General features: G+C 38.0%; 1 protein-coding gene across 1 annotated transcript in view; it reads right to left on the reverse strand.

Moving 5' to 3' along the window:
- The window catches only part of LOC114645624 (cilia- and flagella-associated protein 58-like), a 69,432-nt gene that overhangs the window by 16,518 nt on the left and 31,871 nt on the right, over nucleotides 1-21,043 (reverse strand). The window contains exons 9-11 of the mRNA XM_051922613.1: nucleotides 17,257-17,368; nucleotides 12,061-12,165; nucleotides 1,199-1,318 (exon numbers count right to left, since the gene is read on the reverse strand). Coding sequence (XP_051778573.1) covers nucleotides 1,199-1,318; nucleotides 12,061-12,165; nucleotides 17,257-17,368 — 337 coding nt within the window. The remainder of the gene's footprint in view (nucleotides 1-1,198; nucleotides 1,319-12,060; nucleotides 12,166-17,256; nucleotides 17,369-21,043) is intronic.

Below are 21,043 nucleotides of genomic sequence, written 5' to 3' on the forward strand. Positions count from 1 at the left end.
ACTTTTCACGCAAATCGGGATTTATGTAGTGGAAGAACGTGAAAGTATGCGTGCGCACAGATTCCTGCATCTGGATTTTTCTGTGCGTACGCACAATCCCGCTTTTGTGCTTACGCCATGTTATAGTGTGAGTTCTACGCACGGCGTTATACATGAGGCCCCAGATCTTCCATCTCTCACTCTTCAAAGTTTCACTTTTTACCTCTTTTTTTCTTGTCACAATTGTCTCATCTTACAAGTAAAGCTGTTTATTACATACAGTATGTATAAGGTTGATTAGTTTGGTCCATGTATGGTTATTTCAGTGTGACAACCAGGCAGGGCTCAAGGTGTGTTCATGTATATACATTTACAAGATGATTGCCTTTTATAAAAAGGTAAATTGCGTACAAATATAATATGCAAGTTTTCATAAATCTTATTTTTTTGGGGGTATACGCATTTTCCTGTTGCTTGATGTACTCAGATTTTCAACATCAAATCCACACATGCTCTTGACTACGCTACTTAGTAACTTATTCCATGTGTCTGTGGTTCTCTGTGCGAATAAAAACTTTCTAATGTTTGTCCGAAATGTATCCTGACCAATGTGTCCCTGTGTTCTTGATGAACAGTTTAAAATAACAGTCTCAATCCAATCTACCGATTCCTGTCATTATTTTAAACATGTCAGTCATGTCACCTCTCCATTTGCTTTAACTGAAAAGGCTCAGCTCTTTTAATCTTTCCTCACAGGACACCATCTCAGTCCTGGAATCAGGCACAATGGCTCTCTTCTGGATTTTTTCTAGTGCTGCTATGTGAAGCAACCGTGCTGCTACAATCCGTACTGTAGATTCAGTGTTCAATAATAAAGAGGTTAAATATGAATTAGTTATTGATTTATTTGCCACCTAGATCATCATGTATTACACCAAATATTGCCCAGTGATAATCTAAGTTACAGTATAATTAAAAGAAGAAAGTTGTGCTATTTGTGAATAGTAACAGCATAATTAGGCTTATTTCTGTATTTATTATTGACTTTCTTGTGTATTATTACCACTTAATAATAAAACTTGGCAACCTTTAGTGTAATTGGCCAATGTCATGATAAATTACCTATGCATTACCATGAAGTGTTGTCCTTCTTTGTTTTAACTGGATTTCTCTGACAGTACATCAAAGATTAAAATACATGAAGAAAGGTGAAACTCACCTTCAGCTTTCTGGTCTTTTCCCTTAGTGTATGCTGATAATTTTTTATCTTCTCTGCAACATCAAGGCCTGGATGGCGGGCCAGTACTTGCTTCAATTCCATATACAATCTGTCTTTTTCCTGGGAAAAAAAGAGCACAAGAAAGAGCAGAAATGGTGATGTGATAGCCACTGGTGAATATTTAGGTCATCTTCAATCCATGAATCCATCCATAGCAGACTTCTCTTTCTGTTATGGGGTTGTGGTAAGCCAGAGCTTTTCCAGGGAGCATCATAAGGCAGGAAGCAGTCATAGATTGTACAATAATCCATCACAATGCACTTTCACTCACACCAAGACAATGTCAAGCTCCCAGTTTACCTTACATGTGTGTGTCTCTGATGTTGAAGAAAGCTGGGATACCTGAACAGTATCACACTGAGAGAGACAGAGAGAAATTGCAAACGCAGTGACAAACTTGGAAACTGAGTCTGAACAAGTTTAACAGGTAGCAGTGATAAATGCTATGCTACTATAATACCCCCCACTGTACCTGTTCTACTTTTGTAAATTTATATATGACATTCATGTTCTGCGATTCAGTATATCGTCTCAGGGCACGTGAAGTTCAAATCCCTCATACTGTTAAAATCAGTGTCTTGACTTCTTTTTTGTAGTGGGCCTTGATTTTCCACTCAACACCAAAGGGTCCGTTTTTGAACTCCTACTTGAAGGCAATCCAGCAGGGGGTCCTTCAGTGCAGATCCGATCCTTGCTATCACCTCCTTACTGGCACATTTATCAATATTCTACACATCACTTGACTAATAGCTCTCCTAAGCATTCTTAAAAAAATCCCAGTGTGAAATTCAAGTTGACAACCATCTGTAATCTCTGTCAAAAGATTAGAACAAATGGGCCACACAGAAACCCTCTCATGCCAAGCAGGTACCCAGTTGGAGCAGCTTTATTGCAATAACCACACAGCCATGTGCCGCCATTACTTTAAAGCTTCTTTTCCTTTTGTTTACAACCTGACCTTGGTCATTCCTGATTTGAACTTCAAGATATTTTCTTCCTTCCTTGTTTTCAGTTTTTGTAATTATCAACTAAGGTATCTGTAATTTTACATTTCCAAGTTAATTGTCTTTATCCTTCCATTTTTTTAATGTATACTTCCACATCTACTTTTTTCCATTGTAGTGTCAGGGGAATGCAATATCACACATGCTTCTGGACTCTTAGCATGACGTGGGACACTGGGCTGCTAGAAGTTTGTAATCCTAATGAAGACCAACAGTGAGTGAGAGATGCACACAGACACTTAAAAAGGTGCAAATAGTACTGTCCTTTATTACAAAACTATGCAAAGTCCAAATACAATCATCAATCAAAGTAGGCGTCATGCAGTAAAATGACTTCATCCATAACTGGCACATTGAAAATAAGCAGTCCAAAATAACTAGAAGTGGAAAATAAAGGACAATGTACAACTGTGCACAGCTTCTTTTTCCATAAGCAAATAAATAAGTCAAAGAAGTCCTTTGTAAATGAAAACATAAACAACAAAAACTCACAAAACAACAATTTAAAAATCAAAGTGAAACCCTAAGCACCACTCCTCCAGCTCACCACCTCTCCTTCTCAGATTGCCTCCACACTGTAAGTAACTCAGAAGGTGTCTCTCTAGCACAACTTCTCTCAACCCTTACTACACCCTAAATGATTTGTAGCTCACATCAGCCCATAGATGACCCCTAGCGTCCGTGCAGGCGTGTTATTTCACCACAGATATTTGCCTGTCCAATCCCAGTAGATGCTACAAGGGCTCATGTAATGACGTGACACACGCTGTGCACTGCTGAACCAATGGATGACAGTCCCGTGTCTGACCCCCTGCCTCTGGTGTACATACGTCTCTACCAGACTCACACTTCAAGACGGACCACTGCCCAAGCTTCTGTGTACCTTTTATGGACACATGACATTACAACGAATGCCTGTCCTGTGTACCAACCCCCATGCTGCCCAAAAACAGATAAGTACACCCTTTAACTATTAAAAATGAGAAAATGCTATAAAGTGTTAAATAATGAGAAACCGTATGTATAACTTTTTATTTTGTGATGTGGCTTGTCACAGAAATTCATATTTTAATTGTTTTGTATTGATAACTATGTTTGAACACTGGTGAAACATTTTCATATCGCAATTGTATAATTTTAACTTTTGGAAAAAAAAGATGGCTCCATCTGTTTTTTAAGCCCATATAGTGAAGCAGGAACCAGCCCTGAATGAGGCATATGTCTGTCCAAAGACTATCATCTGAACATCAGTAGAGCAGCAAATGTTGGCCTGGTTAGTGGTAGCAGCATGTTCTCCCTGTGTTCACTTGGGTTTTCATCTAATAACTTAATGTTTCCTTCCACATTCCCGTTAAGGTCAGGTTAATTCATTCATTCATTCATTTTCACTTGCCCTTTCCTGGTGAGAATGCCATGGCAACACACACAGCTTGCTTCTGTGTCTTTAATTTTTTTCAGTTCCTCCAGTGGGTCTCCATGGGAGGCACCTGACGGAACCCTAACTACATGTCCAGATCATCTCAACTGGTTCTTCTCAATCCATAAAAAACAATAGTTCTACTCTGAGGTTCTTCCATATTGCCAAGCATCCTATCACAGAGATTGAACTCAGTAACCTTACACAGGAATCTCATTTTGACCACTTGTTCTCAAAGTCTCTTTTCTTCACCTCTCAATGCTCATGACCATAGGGGAAGCTGAGGAGGTAGGCCAAGCAGTAAATTGAAAGCTTCATTCGAGGACTGACATCACCGCCATAGTCTGGTACAACATCCTCAAAAGCACTGCTACTGCACTGATTTATTTGTCAAAGTCATGGGCAACTCTAATCTTGCTCATGAATAATTATCTTTTTTTTTTCCATGGTTCCAAAATCTGCACTAACTCCTATTTTCTCTGCTGTTCTTTTATCGGTTTTCTGTGGTGGAGAACCATGCAGTCCCTACATTGATGGATTGAAGGCTAGAGGTCCACATGACCATCATCGTCTAATTTGTCCACGTGAAGCCTGAAAACCATGAAGACCGATTGAGATCATTTATGTTAGAGAGAATGCCTAGTGTGGGCTGGGCGGTCTCGTGGACTCGGACACCCTGCAAATTTTGTTTTTTTTTCTCCAGCCCTCTGGATTTATTTTTTGTTTTTTCTGTCCTCCCTGACCATCGGACCTTACTTTATTCTTTGTTACTTAGTATTGCCTAATCCTCCATCTCCTTACTTGTAGTCAACATGCAACTCATCTACTAGAAAACACAAAGACTTCTGTGTTGGCCAGGCTAATTGAAATCTCAATTTCATTACAATAAAGCAGTAAACTGTCATCTGCAAACAGCAGAAACGCAACCATTAAGCTTTCTCTCCAAGCCGTGAATGCACTTTAACCTCTTGTTCATAATAATCACAAAGAGGAGGGGAGACAGAGTCCAAAATGCAAAAATTAAACGGTTAGTCTCAGCCTGAAAAACTGAAGGGCAAAGCCTGAGGTTCAGATGGCGGGTAAGAGTGGAACAGATCCAAGACCACTAGACCTTGTTTTGCATTAACCAGTGACTATAACTTGCTCCTGCGTGAGGGAGCACTGCCCCATTTAGGGAAGAGTCCTGCCTGGGATTAATTCCAGCTTCATGTGACCACGAAAAATAGATGGCTGGAGAGTCTTAGGCAGTGTGGCATAGACGTTAAGGCATTGGACTTCAAACCCTGTGGCTGAGGGTTCAAATTCCGCTACATTGTGCGACCATGAACAAGTCACCAGACCTGCCTGTGCTCCAATTGGAAAGCCAGAAAAAGCAATGTAACCAATTGTATCATAAATGTTGTAAGTCACCTTGAATAAAGGTGTCAGCCAAATAAATAAATGTAATGTTATGTTAAGCAATAAAAATATTTTGACAAAACCCACAAAGATACTGTGAGAATGTGTGAACATAATTAAGACGGACAACTGAACTCTGGTCCATTAAGCTCTGAAACGTTAGAACCCACCAATGCAGACACTTTGTAACAGACTTATTACATGAAAATATATATTCAGTAATATTAACAATATCTATCTGTATCTGTTTATTAGAAATAATGATTTAGTGATTAGAAAATCATTTGGGTAGGAGAAATTAGGCACCAAAAAACAGAAACATTAAAAAGAAAAACTGCAATGAGGTGCTGGAGCTGCCATCCTCAGAGAGTTCACCACAAATGCACTGAGGTGCAAAGTGCTCAAATTATGAAATGCTAAGTGAACCTGATGCACAGCAAAAGGTAAAAATGAAAATTAATACACAACTCTTTGTACGTAGTGTTTATTTTTTTTTACTAGCTTTCTTTCACCTTCATCTAATTCATTGCTCTTTTTCTCAAGAGTTTGAATAGAGGTCCCCAGAGTGGTCTTACCTTCAGTCATCTTGTAATTTCTAAAATAAATTTCCTGCTCTTCCGACTTCTGAACTAGTTATCACCTGGTACAGACTCATAGACTCATTGTTTGAGGTATAATATGATTGCCTACAGGTTCAATAAAAGATAAGCCCTTCCGCAGGGAATACTTTCTGCTTTAAACCTGTTCAGAGGCTCAATAATCTGTTTATTTTCTATCTCCAAGCGCCAGTGCAGTGAAATTGAAAACTAATCATAAACAACGATTTTCAGTGATAGCTGTATGATTGAAAATCTCTAATATTTGGTGTCATTGATTGAAAAAAAGAACAGAGGTGATTTGCTGTCCTTAAAATATTAAAAGTGTTATTTTAAACAAAGACAGTTTATTCTATATAGTAAATTTTAAGAGTAAGCAATCTACTAAGAAACTTGATATTACAGGACAGTACAAGTGTTTCCTTATTAATTTGCACTGAATGGCTTCTTCTCTGTGGTGCAGTGAGAGCCATAATAGTTTGCAGGACTCTGCTTCTACACTACACTGACTTTAAAGACTACATGGAAAACTTACAGACAAACACCAATATTGTACATTTTGATAAATGCCTTTTGAATGGAGGATTCCCCTGTTCATTTAAGTTCTGTTCACTTTATTCTTATATAGAAAACAGGATCAGAATGTTATCTCAATCCCCATGGCATCTAGCATAAGACATGAACTACTCCTACACAGGGTGCCAGTCCACTACAGCACATAAAATGTAAAGTAAGTGCACACCATGAAATGTTTTTTTTTTCGTTTTTAATATATGTAGACATATCAAGATGTGTTCTTCATTTAAACAGTATCTATAGTTAAAGGTGATTTAATATGCTAAACATCATGCCACATTTACATTTTGCAGTACATTGAATATAATTTAAATAAACATAAATGCAAATTTTCACATGTTGAAAAAGTACGTACACCCCTTACAAATACCTCAAATATCAAAAAATATAATCAGGTGCAGTAGATCAGAAGCAAATGCCTTGAGCATCATGAGAGAGGACCTTATCAGAAACCTCAGGCATTTAGTTTGGTTTACTCTTTGTTCTTAAAGTGATCACCAATCCTTGATTGAGCGAACTCTCTGAGACTTTCACAAAGGGGGCTAATGATGGGAGGGGATTTTCAGAACTGTACTGACTTCAAAACGAGCAGTCAGTCCAAGACAGAGAGCGAGGATCAGAAGAAAGAACGGAGTAAAATGGCACAGCAAGGGTCAAAACTGAAAGTGAAAAGAGACAATTGTCAAAGCCAAATCACACATCGAAAATCAAAGTCGAGAGGCAGTACTTGTGTCAACAAACCAGCAGCCAAGATTGTCAGAAGTAAAACTGCTATATTTGGTCCAATCTCGGATATCAAATGACTCTTTGAGGGCTCTTTATACCTGCGCACCTGATGATATTACAAGCAGCTACAACCCAATGTATCATGGGAGACAATATCATGGAGACGGCAATGCAAGTTCTGCAAAATTGCAGTACCTGTTGCCAAAATAGAATAGTGTCAGAAGAGGCAGTAGAAAATATGAAAGCTCCAGTTCAAATTCAGGTTACAGAATTAGATTCCTTGGGTGACAAAACCTCCAAAATGATGTCAAAATTAGGTTTCTAGTTTCAGGAAGGCCTGAGAAATCATACCAGGAAAATCAACTGGAAAATAACCAACAACAAGTTCAACCTAAGAACAAAATGCAAGATGCTAAAAGAAGTCTCTAAGAACCTCAGAATTTTATCATGGGACCTACAGAGAGCTGTTACCTCTGTTAATGTCAGAGTGTGTGAGTCTACCATTAGAAAGGCTGCACATATTAGATCATGGGAGGTGTGACAGGAGGAAAGTGTTGTTATTCAGAAAGAACATCAGGACAAGAGCAAAGTTTGCCCATGAACACCTAGGCAAAGTCCAAGACTTCTGAACAACGTGCTCTCAACAGATGAGGTGAAAATAGAGTTATTTAGCCAAAGTACCAGCAGACATCTTTATCCAAAATCAAAGACAGCATTTTGACAAGAAGAACCTGATATCATCTGTAAAGCATGATGGTGGAAATGTTATGGTTTTGGACTGCTTTGCTGCATCAGGGTCATCAGAGTATCTACTGTTAATCCTTTATTGTATCAGAGAGTTCCTGAGGATAATGTGAGACCATCTGTCAAAAGACTGAAGCTTAATTAAAACTGGAAATCGCAACATGACATGCAGCTTACAACATTTCTCACATTTTGCCTGAAGAAGGGGCCTGAGTTGCCTCGAAAGCTTGCATATTGTAATCTTTTTAGTTCACCAATAAAAGGTGTCATTTTGCTTGATTTCTCACAACATTTATGATGTAACATTTCTTTTGGTTTTCCAATTGGAGCACAGGCAGGTCAAGCCACTTGCTCATTGCAACAATGTCAGTAACAGAATTTGAACCCACAATCTCAGGGTCCAAAGCATTAACCAGTACACCACACTGCCTGTACTTGTTCATTATATAGATGAAAAGTGCATATCTGTTCATTTTTCATTGAATACATTTTTGCAAAGTCCAATTTTCTTTGTTTATTTTTTCAATTACATTAGCTTTATCTAAAGATATTGTTGAAATGCTCAAATCTAAGAATGTCCACATATGTTGAAATCGAAAAAGTATTTAATGCTGTGTACTCACTTTCTCACATGAGCATTTCCTACAAAAATATACAGTATAATGCACATAAATACCTATTCAAGTAAACTTTGTTAAATATTATATTATATAATACTAGGGGGCTCTGCTCCCTGTTCACTTCACTCATCATGCCCCCGGGCGGGCGCTACACATTAGCCACTTCGCAGATCTGCTGCTCATGTATGGGGAAGCGAATGTACAATTTAAACAGATTGTTATTTTCATGGGAATTGTTACATAGCATAATAGAACTAACTATTTTACATTACAATGAGTAATTAATAGTCAAATTTTATAAATTGAACGAAAATTATGCTTCATGCTGCGTTAGAGGTATTCGTTGCGTTATACATTTTTGTTCTGTTTGGCTTTGAAATTAACATGCAAATACTTTTTAAACTTTTTATTGTAAAACTTCAGTAAAAACAATTTTTTAAATTAACTTTTCATCAATATCACATTGAAATTTGATTGGAGTTACATCGTGACAACACAACGTGTAACTGCCCGTGAGTGAATATTGTTTCTTTCTCTCTAAAAATAAAACTGACTTTTTCGAATGTTTGTCCCTGTGAATTGTTAATTGTAATAGAAAAATCTATTCCAACGGGAAATTGTAAACGTTTTAATATGAATGGCATATCAGGATCTCCTTTGATGTCTAATGTTATCTGCAGAAGATGTACTACATTACCTTTCTTGTTGCCTGTTAAAATTTTACATGTCATTGTCGTGTAACTGATCGACAGTTTTTATATTAATTCATTTGACTTCATCGTTTCTCGGTGCTAGGGTTGCCCGTGTACTCATTTCTTCAGTTGATAACCGTTTGGGATGAAATTCATCAATAAGATTTGGACATAATAAGTCTTCTTTTATTGGGAACTTAAAGTGAGGAAAAGGTAAAAATTTATAAGAGCTGAGAGTGCAGGATCTGTGTCTGACAAAAACATTCACACGAATGAGAGGTGAGAGGACTGTGGGCGTGGTTGAAAATGGTTGAGAGGAGGGCGGGACTTGAAAAAATCTCTTGGCAATAGTCTTGTCTCAAGATTTTCTTTTATAATAATAATGGGGCCCCTCCTTTTCATTATTTACCTCCTTCCCCTTGGCAATATCTTTCGTAAATATAACATTAGCTTTCATTGTTATGCTGATGACACCCAGCTCTATCTCACTAGCAAACCTACTGCTTTCTTTCCACCCTCCTCACTTACTGATTGCATAGCAGAAATCATATCCTGGTTTTCTTCAAATTTTCTTAAATTACTGTAAATAGTGACAAAACTGAGGTTCTCCTCATTGGTACAAAATCAACATTATCCAAAACTGAACATTTTTCATTTGTTATTGATAATTCCTCTGTCTCCCCTTCCCCACAGGTTAAGAGTCTGGGTGTCATCCTTGACAGTACTTTATCCTTTCAGTCCCACATCAATAACATCTCCCGGTCTGCGTATTTCCACTTGCGTAACATTAATCGTATTCACCCCTCCCTCACTCCCCACACCACTGCTATCCTTGTTCATAGCCTTGTCACTTCTCGTCTGGATTATTGCAATTCCCTTTTCTTTGGTTTTTCTCACAAATCTCTTTATAAGCTTCATCTGGTCCAGAATTCAGCTGCCCACATTATTACTAGAACCTCCTCTATTCACCAAATCACTCCTGTCTTGCAGCAGCTTCATTGGCTTCCAGTTCAGTTCCGAATTCAATTCAAAATTCTCCTACTAACTTTTAAGGCTATCCACAACCTTGCCCCTCCATATCTGTCTGACCTCCTCCATGTTGCCATTCCCTCCCACACCCTTAGATCCTCTTCCTCCATCCACTTGACTATCCCTTTCGTCCATCTTACCACTATGGGGAGCAGAGCATTCAGTTGTTCTGCTCCCCTGCTTTGGAACTCACTACCACCTGAGCTTAGAAATATTGAATCGTTTTCACCTTTCAAATCTAAACTTAAAACTCATTTGTTTAAGACTGCTTTTTCTCTTTGATTACAATTGCTCTGTCTAATTTTAACTTTTGTATTGTACTTATTGTTTATAATCTGTGTTTTGTCTATTGTTCAGTGTCCTTATGTGTTTAGAAAGGCGCCTACAAATAAATAAAATGTATTATTATTATTATTATTATTATTATTATTATTAAATATATATATTAAATATTAATCTTTTTATCTAGTAATCCCCAGCCAATAGAAACAGACCACTGGCAGAGAACAGCACATTTTTTCTGTTTTTATTTAAAGGTAATAGGCACTCTGACCAGGGTTTGGTCCTGCCTTGTGCCTTATGGTAGCTGGGTTAGGCTCCAGCAGCCCCAGCGACTCTATGCAAAATTGAAAAGATGTATTTCTTAGTGTAATCACATGAAAAATCACGGTAATTCCATGTCAAATCATCACACTTTTGGACATCACAGATTTCAATGAAACTTGGCCTGCAGAGTTGGTCATATGAGTAAGACATGGGGCTGAAATTACTTGTGTCTTAGATCAATTTTATGACTTTGACTGGCTATATCTCCCTAAATATAAATTGCACAGAAATGGCTCTAATATCATTTTAAAGCTCTTGACTGGTTCTATATTTTGCGTAAATACTATGCTACTTGCTAGAATGGCAAGCATGGGTGTCACTAATGACATTAATGAAGCTTCTGTTCAATTTCAGTGTAGCATAATTGAAACCTTAATTAACGTCATTACTTACACCTGTGCTTGCAATACTGTTTCATGTCAATATGGCTGCTATGAAAAAGGCCCATTAGAGATATGAAACCATGTGATGCCACCTATAAATAAAGATAGCTCAGCAACGACTCAAAAATCAAAGACCAGATTATCTGGAGATGTTCATGACATTATAAGCTAGCTTCAGTAAAACAAATGACAAATTTTAATTTATAGGTGTTTTTTGCTATTCAATTTTAATAGCATATTATCTATGCAAAATATGTAGTTGGAAAAGAGTTTTAAAACAATGTGGGAACCATTTCTGTACAACTTATATTTAGGGAGATATAATAAGTTCAAACTTTGTTAGCTTCAATCTCTCTCTTAATATTGATCCCAGACACATGCAATTTCACTTTCCCAGCTTACTCCTATGACCAAATCAGCATGCCAGGTGTTGTTAAAATCTGTGGCAATGAGGTCCAAAAGTGTGAAGATTTCATGTAGAATTACCAATCATCCACACCATATGAAGGGCTGTTATTAGTGTGGGCTTGTAATGTCACAGGTGGTCATCATACGTAACTGGGAACTTCATACATATGAAATGTTTAAACCTTGCTGCTAAGAGAATTGCAAAAATTCTGTAAGAGAAACACATTCAAGCAAATAAACACCGAGTTGTTTGATTGAGAAAATTGTTTCACCCTGCAACATTAACATCCTCATAAAATTCCAACTAACAAAATGCTTCCACGTTGTTGCTTAATATTTGTTAGAAATCTCTCTCAGAACCATATGTCTTGTGGGGAGCAATGGTATGTCATGTTTCTCTCTCACATTTTTTGCCCTCTACTCAAATTTCAGTTATGTGGATATAAAAGCATATTTGTACTGCCCTGGCTATCTTGAAGTACAAATAACTATTAAAGATTTTTTTAATTTATATTATATGTGTCAGTATTATAACTGAAAAAGTGACGTTGCTTGGTTTTTGTTTTTAACTCTTGGAGATAAACCTGAGAAGAGGAAGCTTACCTGTAATAGTAGCTCTTTCTCAGCCACTTCTTCAGTCTTCCTAATCAGGCGCTTTTCTAAATAGATCACCTTCTGGATAAGCTCATAGGTGCTTGGGTCATTGGCCTAGAAAGTCATGGAAAAGTGTGAATTTAGCTGAGAGAATCAAGAGGGTGATGTACTCTTGGTACAGTATGTATTGGCTTGTTCATGACAAAATTCTGACTAATTCACGCAAATAAGCAGTACATCAATCAACCAATTACTCTTGATCTCAGCTAGATCTTTTCATTCTGTATTGAGTCTCAAAGAGTAAAGCAAAGAAATACAGTAAGTTATAATATTATGAAATAAAAGAAATACAGAGAAAAATAGAGCCTGCCACAGAGAACACTTGAAAACTGATGTGTGTGCCAGCCGGGACACCCTCAGAATGGAAGGAGCGGGGGTGAGTGTGTGCACAGGGCATTATCTCCCTCAGAGCGTTAGATTCCCACAGGGCAGCATGGGACATGGAGTTCCTCAACTGAACCCTGTTAGGTTCCGTGGGTGCTGCCAGGGGATGCTGCAGGTACTGGGGATTCCTGCTGCAGGGAGTTTCCATCTCGCCCAGGAGGGGTTTTGGGCCATGTGTGCAGAAGACTGGAAGTACTCACTGGTGGGAGATAAAAGGAGCTGCCAGCCTCAGCAAGGATGAGTGCCAGAGTCGGGAGGAGCAGGGTGAAGCTTGCTGGAGGAGCAGTGGAAGCAGAAGAAGGAGACACAGAAAGAAGACAAGAGAAGTGTTACTGTGAATAATGTGCTTATTGTACAGTGTATTGGTGGGAAACAATTTGGGAAGCGTTTCCCACTGAACAAAGCCATTGTGTGTTGGTGTCTGTCTGTGTCAGGTTTGGGGAGCTGGTGTGCCCCCTGGTATCCATAAGTGATATTTTTTGACAACTGATGGTTTCACACTTTGCTTGTTGCAGAGGGCATAACCATACATTATAGAGGGTGGGTGTTGATCACAGTGGGGAAAAAGAGACACAAATGACACATAACTACAGGAAAGAGACCAGATGTGAGAAGGTGAGTAGGGAAGGCAATAAACTGCCCTTAAGTCGTTGAAATTCTGGTCAGTAAGTCCAAGCAAGGCAGACAGCACACATACTTTCTGTTTTGTGAGTGCAACTTCTTAATCCAGCCTTGTAATTGTTACTGGCCTCAGGCCTAAGGGAACCTGGGCCAGGTACAAGCTACTGTTGCTACAGGGAGTAGCCACAGCGAAGTGATATGGTGAAAAGCATAAAAGAAGCAGGCAGCGGTCTCAGACAATACTTCTCTGTTCTGCTTTATTCTCATTTACCCAAAAATATACAAATTCTTCGATCTCTGCATAGATCAACATGATGATCAGTTAAACGATATTGCATGCCAATTTCCTCTGCAGAACAGTAGTATAAAAACATTTACTTTGGTTCAACAATAGTATTGTTGTCAGCTATCAAGAAGTACCTGATTAGAAACCAGTGTTCCCAGAATTTGTTAACTTTCAAAGGAAGCAGGCAGTTCATTATCACCACATTGTGTGTGGATGAGATACTAATCAAAGCAGTCTGATTATTCAAAGCAGGTGACTCTTTAGCAAGACAGGTAAATATTTATGTCCTGTAGATAGCCTTCAACAATAACTATAGCAGAATTTTCTAGGAATTTTGCCTTTTCTTTAAAACACTGGTTTATAGCCCATTACACACAGCAACACACAGAAATGTAATTTTCTTTAAAGCACTGAATTCTAGCCCATTGTATAATTTTAAGCCATTATATATTTTTATCAGGTTGTTTTGGCATTCAGGATGCTTTTCAGCACCAGGAGGCAGTGGTCTGATGATGACGGAGACACAACATAAGATGTTTGTCAGAAAAAGAGAAGATCATTCATTCCATTATGTTTGTTTGGTTAAATAATAGCTAAATTGCCCACAAACAGTTGTCAAGGCCTCTGCTTCAATTATATTACTCAGTTGTTTGTTCTAGATTCCCACAACTCCTTGCATTAAGAAATCCGTCCTGAATTCAGCTCTAAATACACTCCCTTATCATTTCAACTGGTATCCTCAAATTTATAATCCCCTATTTTATTGAAAGAATTCTGCTGAATCAACTTTAGCAGAGACTTTGAGAATTTTTGAAGACATGGATTAGAATTCCATGTAGCCTTCTCTGCTTGAAGTTAAACTCTAATCAGTGTAGGACATCACTTTTAGTCCTGGACTGTGCTGCTCTGTAGCATGGTGAGCAGAACTGTACACGGTGCTTCAGAGTTGTTCTCACTATAGCATTGTACAATCTCAGTGTGATGTCTCTTATTCTCCATACCAGTAACGGCATAATGTATGAATACACTTGACTTGAGCATTCATAGTTTTCCTACTCTTTCTCTGTACATTTAGCATTCATTTGCTCAGAGGTTGATGCGCTTGCTGCTTCCTGATCAGCTCTTCTTTTCTCTACCCTAGCAGCCCGCTTCTTCTCTTCTTCCGTTGGCATCTTTTTACATTAAAACTGATTAAGTCATTGTTTGTGTTGCAATTACTTAGTACGTTTTCTTTAATTTTTCACTTAAGCTGGCACTCAAGTCTATAAATCTGCCTCAAGAATGATTTAAGATATGAAGAGGTAGGGGAAGTGACGGTGAAGGTGGTAGGGATGAGAACGGCACCCGTAATCATGCGCTGCACGGCCACCCTGCTGGCCACTGCTGAGAGTTGATTCTACAATAAAATAAAAAACCTTGGAGATCAATCATTATCCCAAAAGCGGATAGTAGATGTCACGTAGTATATGTGTAGCAAATTTCAGGTCAATAGGTCAAATGGTTTGTGAACTACAGGTGATTTAAAATCCTGGACAGACAAACGATAACTCACGGTAGCGTATTATATATAAAGATACTGTACTTTATATGTGATTGCTACAGGTAAGCTGGCGTTAAAAACAGTTTTTCAGAGAGTACTATATAGCCTACTGAGTCTGCAGTATTAAAAAGAAGCAACAGATAGCAACCCTATCAGACCACACAAATGTTAATGTGGCTCAGTGATAAACCTGCAAGGGTTTTCTTCACTATCTGTGTGGTCAAACTGAGCATCTTCCTAATAATTAGCCACAAATAAAAAATCACATCACTAAAAAAACAAGAAAACAAAAGAGCAGGCAACATCAAACATTGAAAAAAATAATACGCTTAAAAAGCAATATGCATAACATACAAACATGAATACAAATTTCTAGGAAAGAGCAAATGAAATATCACAGAGATGGTGTCTAACTCTTTTTGGTTTAGAAAGGCTGACAGCATAATTGACATTTAATGAAAATTACCACCTCAATGTCACACTGATGTCACCAAATACTGAGAACATATGGCAAAGAAATGGAATTAGATAGAAGATAGGTTGGAAAACAAGCAGAAACACGTCAGAATAAACTAATCAGAAATTAGATCTAAAAATGAAAGTCAAAAGCCCAAAGCAAAGGTCATAACAACATGTTCTTGGTAGGGCCTTTTAACAAACTGTAACGTTGGAAGAAAAGTTGCAGAATGTTATTCAGCCCAGTACTCTAAAGGTGATTGACTTAAATATGAATCTCATAATGAAAGGCCTGACAATGCTGCATCATAGACAAGAACAATATGATAGAGGCTAAGGTTCTGTACTCAGTCAGGGCTTCCCTGAGTTATATTTCATTTCCTTTTTATTGTTGTTTTTGCAGTATTCTTCCAGTTTTTACGTATATACATATATTTTATTAATATTGTTATACTTATTTATTGTTTAATATTTATTATGTTTTCAAGTGTTATTTACTTGTGTTTTGTGGGTGGAACCCCAAGCCTTCATTGCCACTGGGACCCCCTCAGCCTTTACACTGAGGTGTGTGAGATGGTCTCAGCAGTGCCCCATTGGCGTATGAAGAGTGCTATTGTGAGTATTACTACTGGGTTTGGGATTTTAATATTGGATTGTGATTTTTAGACTTGTTTGTCTTGGATTACCTTATAAGAAAATTCTTTTTACCTTATTTTTGACTTTGACATTTTTGTTGTTCTTTGCTTTTGTTAAAATAAATTCACATTTATAAAGATTTAGTGTTAAATTTGTCTATAAACCAAAGGTTTATGTTATAGTTCCCCTCTCTTGTTGATTTCAAGAAATTTAAAAGTATGTTTTGAACCTTACTAGCCCCTATTGTAGGCGTTTGCTGTGGATTGGGGGGCCAGCCGCCTTGTTACTTAAGGCCAAATCTGGCTAGACTAGTGAAGATCCTTTCCTGATTTGTGGAACGTTTTGAAAACCTTACACCCTTTCGCCATGTTAGTGTTGCCCATTCATAATATAAAAAATACAACGTAACAATAACATTTCTGTAGTAAAAAAATATATAAGTTGCAATGTGTTACAAAATACAGATATGCATTTTATGACTGCAAACCTAAAATTACACCACACATCATGACCACATTGTGACACAGAAAATGGTAGAGTAAAGGCTGGTTAATAAACAGAAATCGGTAAAATGAACCAATATTATTTAGAAAAACAAAGACCTTATCAATCAGCTGTGGCACCTGCCAGTTGCATGAGTTCTGCCCAGTAAGACTTATAGTCATTGCCTTGACCCCACCTCAACTCAATGCTGCTCACAAAGGCTTTCCCTCTGTTGCCTTATGATCGTGCCCCATTCAAGAAATCGTGACCCCTCACAGCATTTTATAACACCATGTATGGTCCTACAGACATTACTAGATATGGCCTATGGTTGGGTTTTAAACCCATGAAGGTCTACAGTTGTAATTTACAAACTCCTCCCCAGAAGTGATAGATAGATAGATAGATAGATAGATAGATAGATAGATAGATAGATAGATAGATAGATAGATAGATAGATAGATAGATAGATAGATACTTTATTAATCCCAATGGGAAATTCACATTCTCCAGCAGCAGCATACTGATACAATAAATAATATTAAATTAAAGAATGATAATGCAATAAATAAAAATAGAAAAATAAAAGTAGAAAAGTACACATACACATACAGTCATACACAGAGCTGCTGAAAAGGCTGCCACTCTCGGTGGCGCCGGATGTATATATGTTAGCATAATATAGAAAGATGAAACTTGTCTGGTAAAGACAGTACTTATAGGAATGTACAGCACACACCTCGAGTTTCCTCCATCTGTGTAAATTAACTGGATTCTCAACTTTCTCCTCCATTGCCAGGCACTTGGTCTGCTCTCTCCACAAGTCTGCCCTTGTCTGGAACAGTTCCTGCCTGCCAAAAGCACTTTGTTATTTACTTGACAGAATTAGAGGAACACCGGAATTCATTTCAGAAGATATCAAAGTGTGGAAAACAAAAAAACATATTTACAGTGTAATTTTTTGGTATAAAAATGTGTGTTATTATTTAGATAGATAGATAGATAGATAGATAGATAGATAGATAGATAGATAGATAGATAGATAGATAGATAGATAGATAAGAAAGGCACTATTAGATAGATAGATAGATAGATAGATAGATAGATAGATAGATAGATAGATAGATAGATAGATAGATAGATAGATAGATAGATAGATAGATAGATAGATAGATAGATAGATAGTACATTTTCACCAATGCAGAACATAAAATATAGTGCAAAAGAGTACAAAAGTGCATACTAATGCATACAGTAAGGGCAAGATCCACAGCTTGTAGACAAAATGCAATAATAATCATATACAAACATGAAGAAATATTGGCTTTATAAAAATGTGTTTGTTATAACCGCCTTACAGGTCCAGGGATCTAAGCTTTAGAGCAGGCCCTGATCAGTGTCTGTGGGAAATCTGAGTGTATTCCCAAGGCCCACATGGGTAGTCCAGTTCACTCCCATAACACAAACACATTTTTATTTAGTCACATTTATACTAGATAACCTGAAATTTGCCTTCTCGGTTGCATCCAATAACAGACAGAAATAAAATAAAATAAACAAATAGAGACAAGACAGGTTATAACTTATACATAAATTCTAAAATATTCAAATTTGAATTTAAAAACAGGTTCTTTACTATTTCTAGCAGTTTGACCTAAAATGATTACAGGATACATATAAGAAAATTCTACACTTCTGGAAATTTTTCATTATGTCCAATATTCCTTATTAAAAAGATGTATCATACTGGAATGAAAGAAATTTATGGAGTGAAAAGTGTTTGTCTTTAAAGTGACTCTCCTCCCTGGTATATTGAGGTTTAGTTCTGCGTGTAGTTGGTGTCTGTTATCATCATCAGTTGAGATGATTTCCAGTTTTTCCCACAGAGCCCTCTGACACACACTTACCAAATCATCTGCAGAAGGCCCAGTAACTTTAGTTGCATGTTTGGCAATCTGCGGGAGCCTTTTAAATTTTGGTTTGTAACACTATAAACAAGGCAAAGAAGCTGAAGGTGATGACAGACTGGATCAGACTGTAATAAAAGGACGTCATGAGGCCCTTGTCCACTATTTAGAGTATATATATATCCATCCATCCATTTTCCAACCCGCTGAATCCGAACACAGGGTCACGGGGGTCTGCTGGAGCCAATCCCAGCCAACACAGGGCACAAGGCAGGGAATCAATCCTGGGCAGGGTGCCAACCCACCGCAGGACACACACAAACACACCCACACACCAAGCACACACTAGGGACAATTTAGAATCGCCAATCCACCTAACCTGCATGTCTTTGGACTGTGGGAGGAAACCGGAGGAAACCCACGCAGACACGGGGAGAACACGCAAACTCCACGCAGGGAGGACCCAGGAAGCGAACCCGGGTCCCCAGATCTCCCAACTGCGAGGCAGCAGCGCTACCCACTGCGCCACCGTGCCGCCCGAGTATATATATATTTTTACATTAATAGTCTTAATTCTATAGGGTAACTTGTAAGCATTTATATTCAGTCACTATTTCTGCTGCCTCCTCCAGAACAATAATGCGTGAACCTGCAGATATTCTACAAATATCATTTCTTTGGACCTTTTGACATTCCTAGTATGATGGTTACTAAACAGTCCACTTGATTTGAGTAATGGTTTTCACCCACCCCAGGTATGTGTCCTATCTGCATGGCATCATCAGCATACTTGATAACGAACAGCGGTCATTGTTCTGTCTCAGGTCACGTGTGTACCGTGTAAACAGTAACGAGTACAGACCACACACTTGACGAACCCCAGGATTTGACAGAATGACTTTTGAAAGTGTCATGTGCTTTGATTATCTGTGAATGATTTAAAAGAATGTCCTGAATCCATAATGTAATAAATGGGTTAACATTCATGCTGTTTAATTTCTCAGTCAGTATGTGAGGCTGGATGGTACTGAGAGCTGCAGAAACAAACCAAGATTACCAATAAAAGTGTAGATGTGATGTAAGATAACCAACAGAGCATCATCCACGCTTCTGTTTTGTGGTAATCTTGATTTGACTTTCTCTCTGCTATTACAATGTTTTCACCAAATGTTCAAACTATGTCATTGGACTGGAAGTGAGTGCCATTGATTTGTAGATAACTTTTTAACAGTTTGTTTTAGGAAGCCAGTAAGGTTGGTTTCTGTCTTGTGCCTAATGTTTAGAACAGAGCAGGGAGGTACAATGGTGACTCTTATTGCTGGCTTGCTGCTCCCAGACCTGGCCTTTATTTCTATCTCAGTCCATGATGCTATGTTCTCCTCATTTTCATTTGAGTTTTCTACTGCTACTCCAGTGTCTGCCTACATCTCAAAGACACGCCTGATAGTTTAGCCATCGAGGCTAAGTTGGTCCAATGTGTGGGTGCATGTGTGTGTTCTTTGTGAAAGGCTGGCATTTCATCTGTGGTAAGCTCCTACCCTTCACCCTCAGCTGCAAAGATGGTCTCTTGCTCCGTGTAACCCAGTACAGGATAGACTTTGTTCATGAAATGGAAATAGCTATTAAAGGAATGAATGGATTTTTTATTTTTTTGATCATCAGGTAGAACGTGTCACATGGCAGGAATGCTCAATATTTTGCAGAAAGCGGGAAAAAAAAAACTTTGCTCTGTGATCTTTCCATATTGTTGGTTGATTTGTTATTAAAGTTTATTAAAGTTTATTTGCTTTATTGATTGTTAATCTATGATTATAAATTTATGAGTTATTACATCTTTTCACTTGTAGCAATCAACTTTTGTTACCTGTCCTACTATACTTGCTGAACAAACAGGCATTAGCCTACTGTCACCCAGTTATATTTACCTCTTTTGTTAGTCGCTTTGGATAAAAGCATCTGCCAAGCAAATAAATGTAAACGTAAATGTATGCAGCTTGTATTTTCAATGCATTAAAATTTGAATTAATACCTTGCTATAAGCTATAAGGAGCAGCATGGTGGCACAGTGGTTAGTACTGCTACCTCAGTTGTCCAGATTCTTAGGGCCAGTCACTAGCTGTGTGAAACCTGCATGTTCTCCCCTTGTCACTATGGGTGATTTTCCTGTTTAGTTTAGTTCTCCTCTCAAAATCAAACAAGTTAGCTTAAGTGGAGACTCCAGGTTTGCCCAGTGCCAGTGAGTTTGCCCTGTCATAAACTGACAACTTGCCCACAAGACTCCCGGGATATGCTTTGAGGTGCATGGCCCTGAAATGGATTAAATGAGCTCAATAATGCAAGGAATGTTATTTATAACTGATAAACTTGTTATCAAAGGCCTGTCAAATCTGCTTCAAAGGTGTTTGAATAATGGCATAGAGAATCTGCTGTGGTAAATATATGCAGGGCTCTGTGAGTAGAAGGCAGATGACTTTACTTTCTAGACTTAAGACATAATGTTCAGATCTTAAGATATTTCCCGCTCCTTTCTTTTTGACTACTCTTGATCCACAGAATGGTACTTTCTAGGTGCGTGGTGTGCTGCAAACTATACTTCCATCCATCCATTTTCCAACCCGC

Source organism: Erpetoichthys calabaricus, chromosome 2 (assembly GCF_900747795.2).
Source record: "Erpetoichthys calabaricus chromosome 2, fErpCal1.3, whole genome shotgun sequence".
In the NCBI taxonomy this organism is placed as follows: domain Eukaryota; kingdom Metazoa; phylum Chordata; class Cladistia; order Polypteriformes; family Polypteridae; genus Erpetoichthys; species Erpetoichthys calabaricus.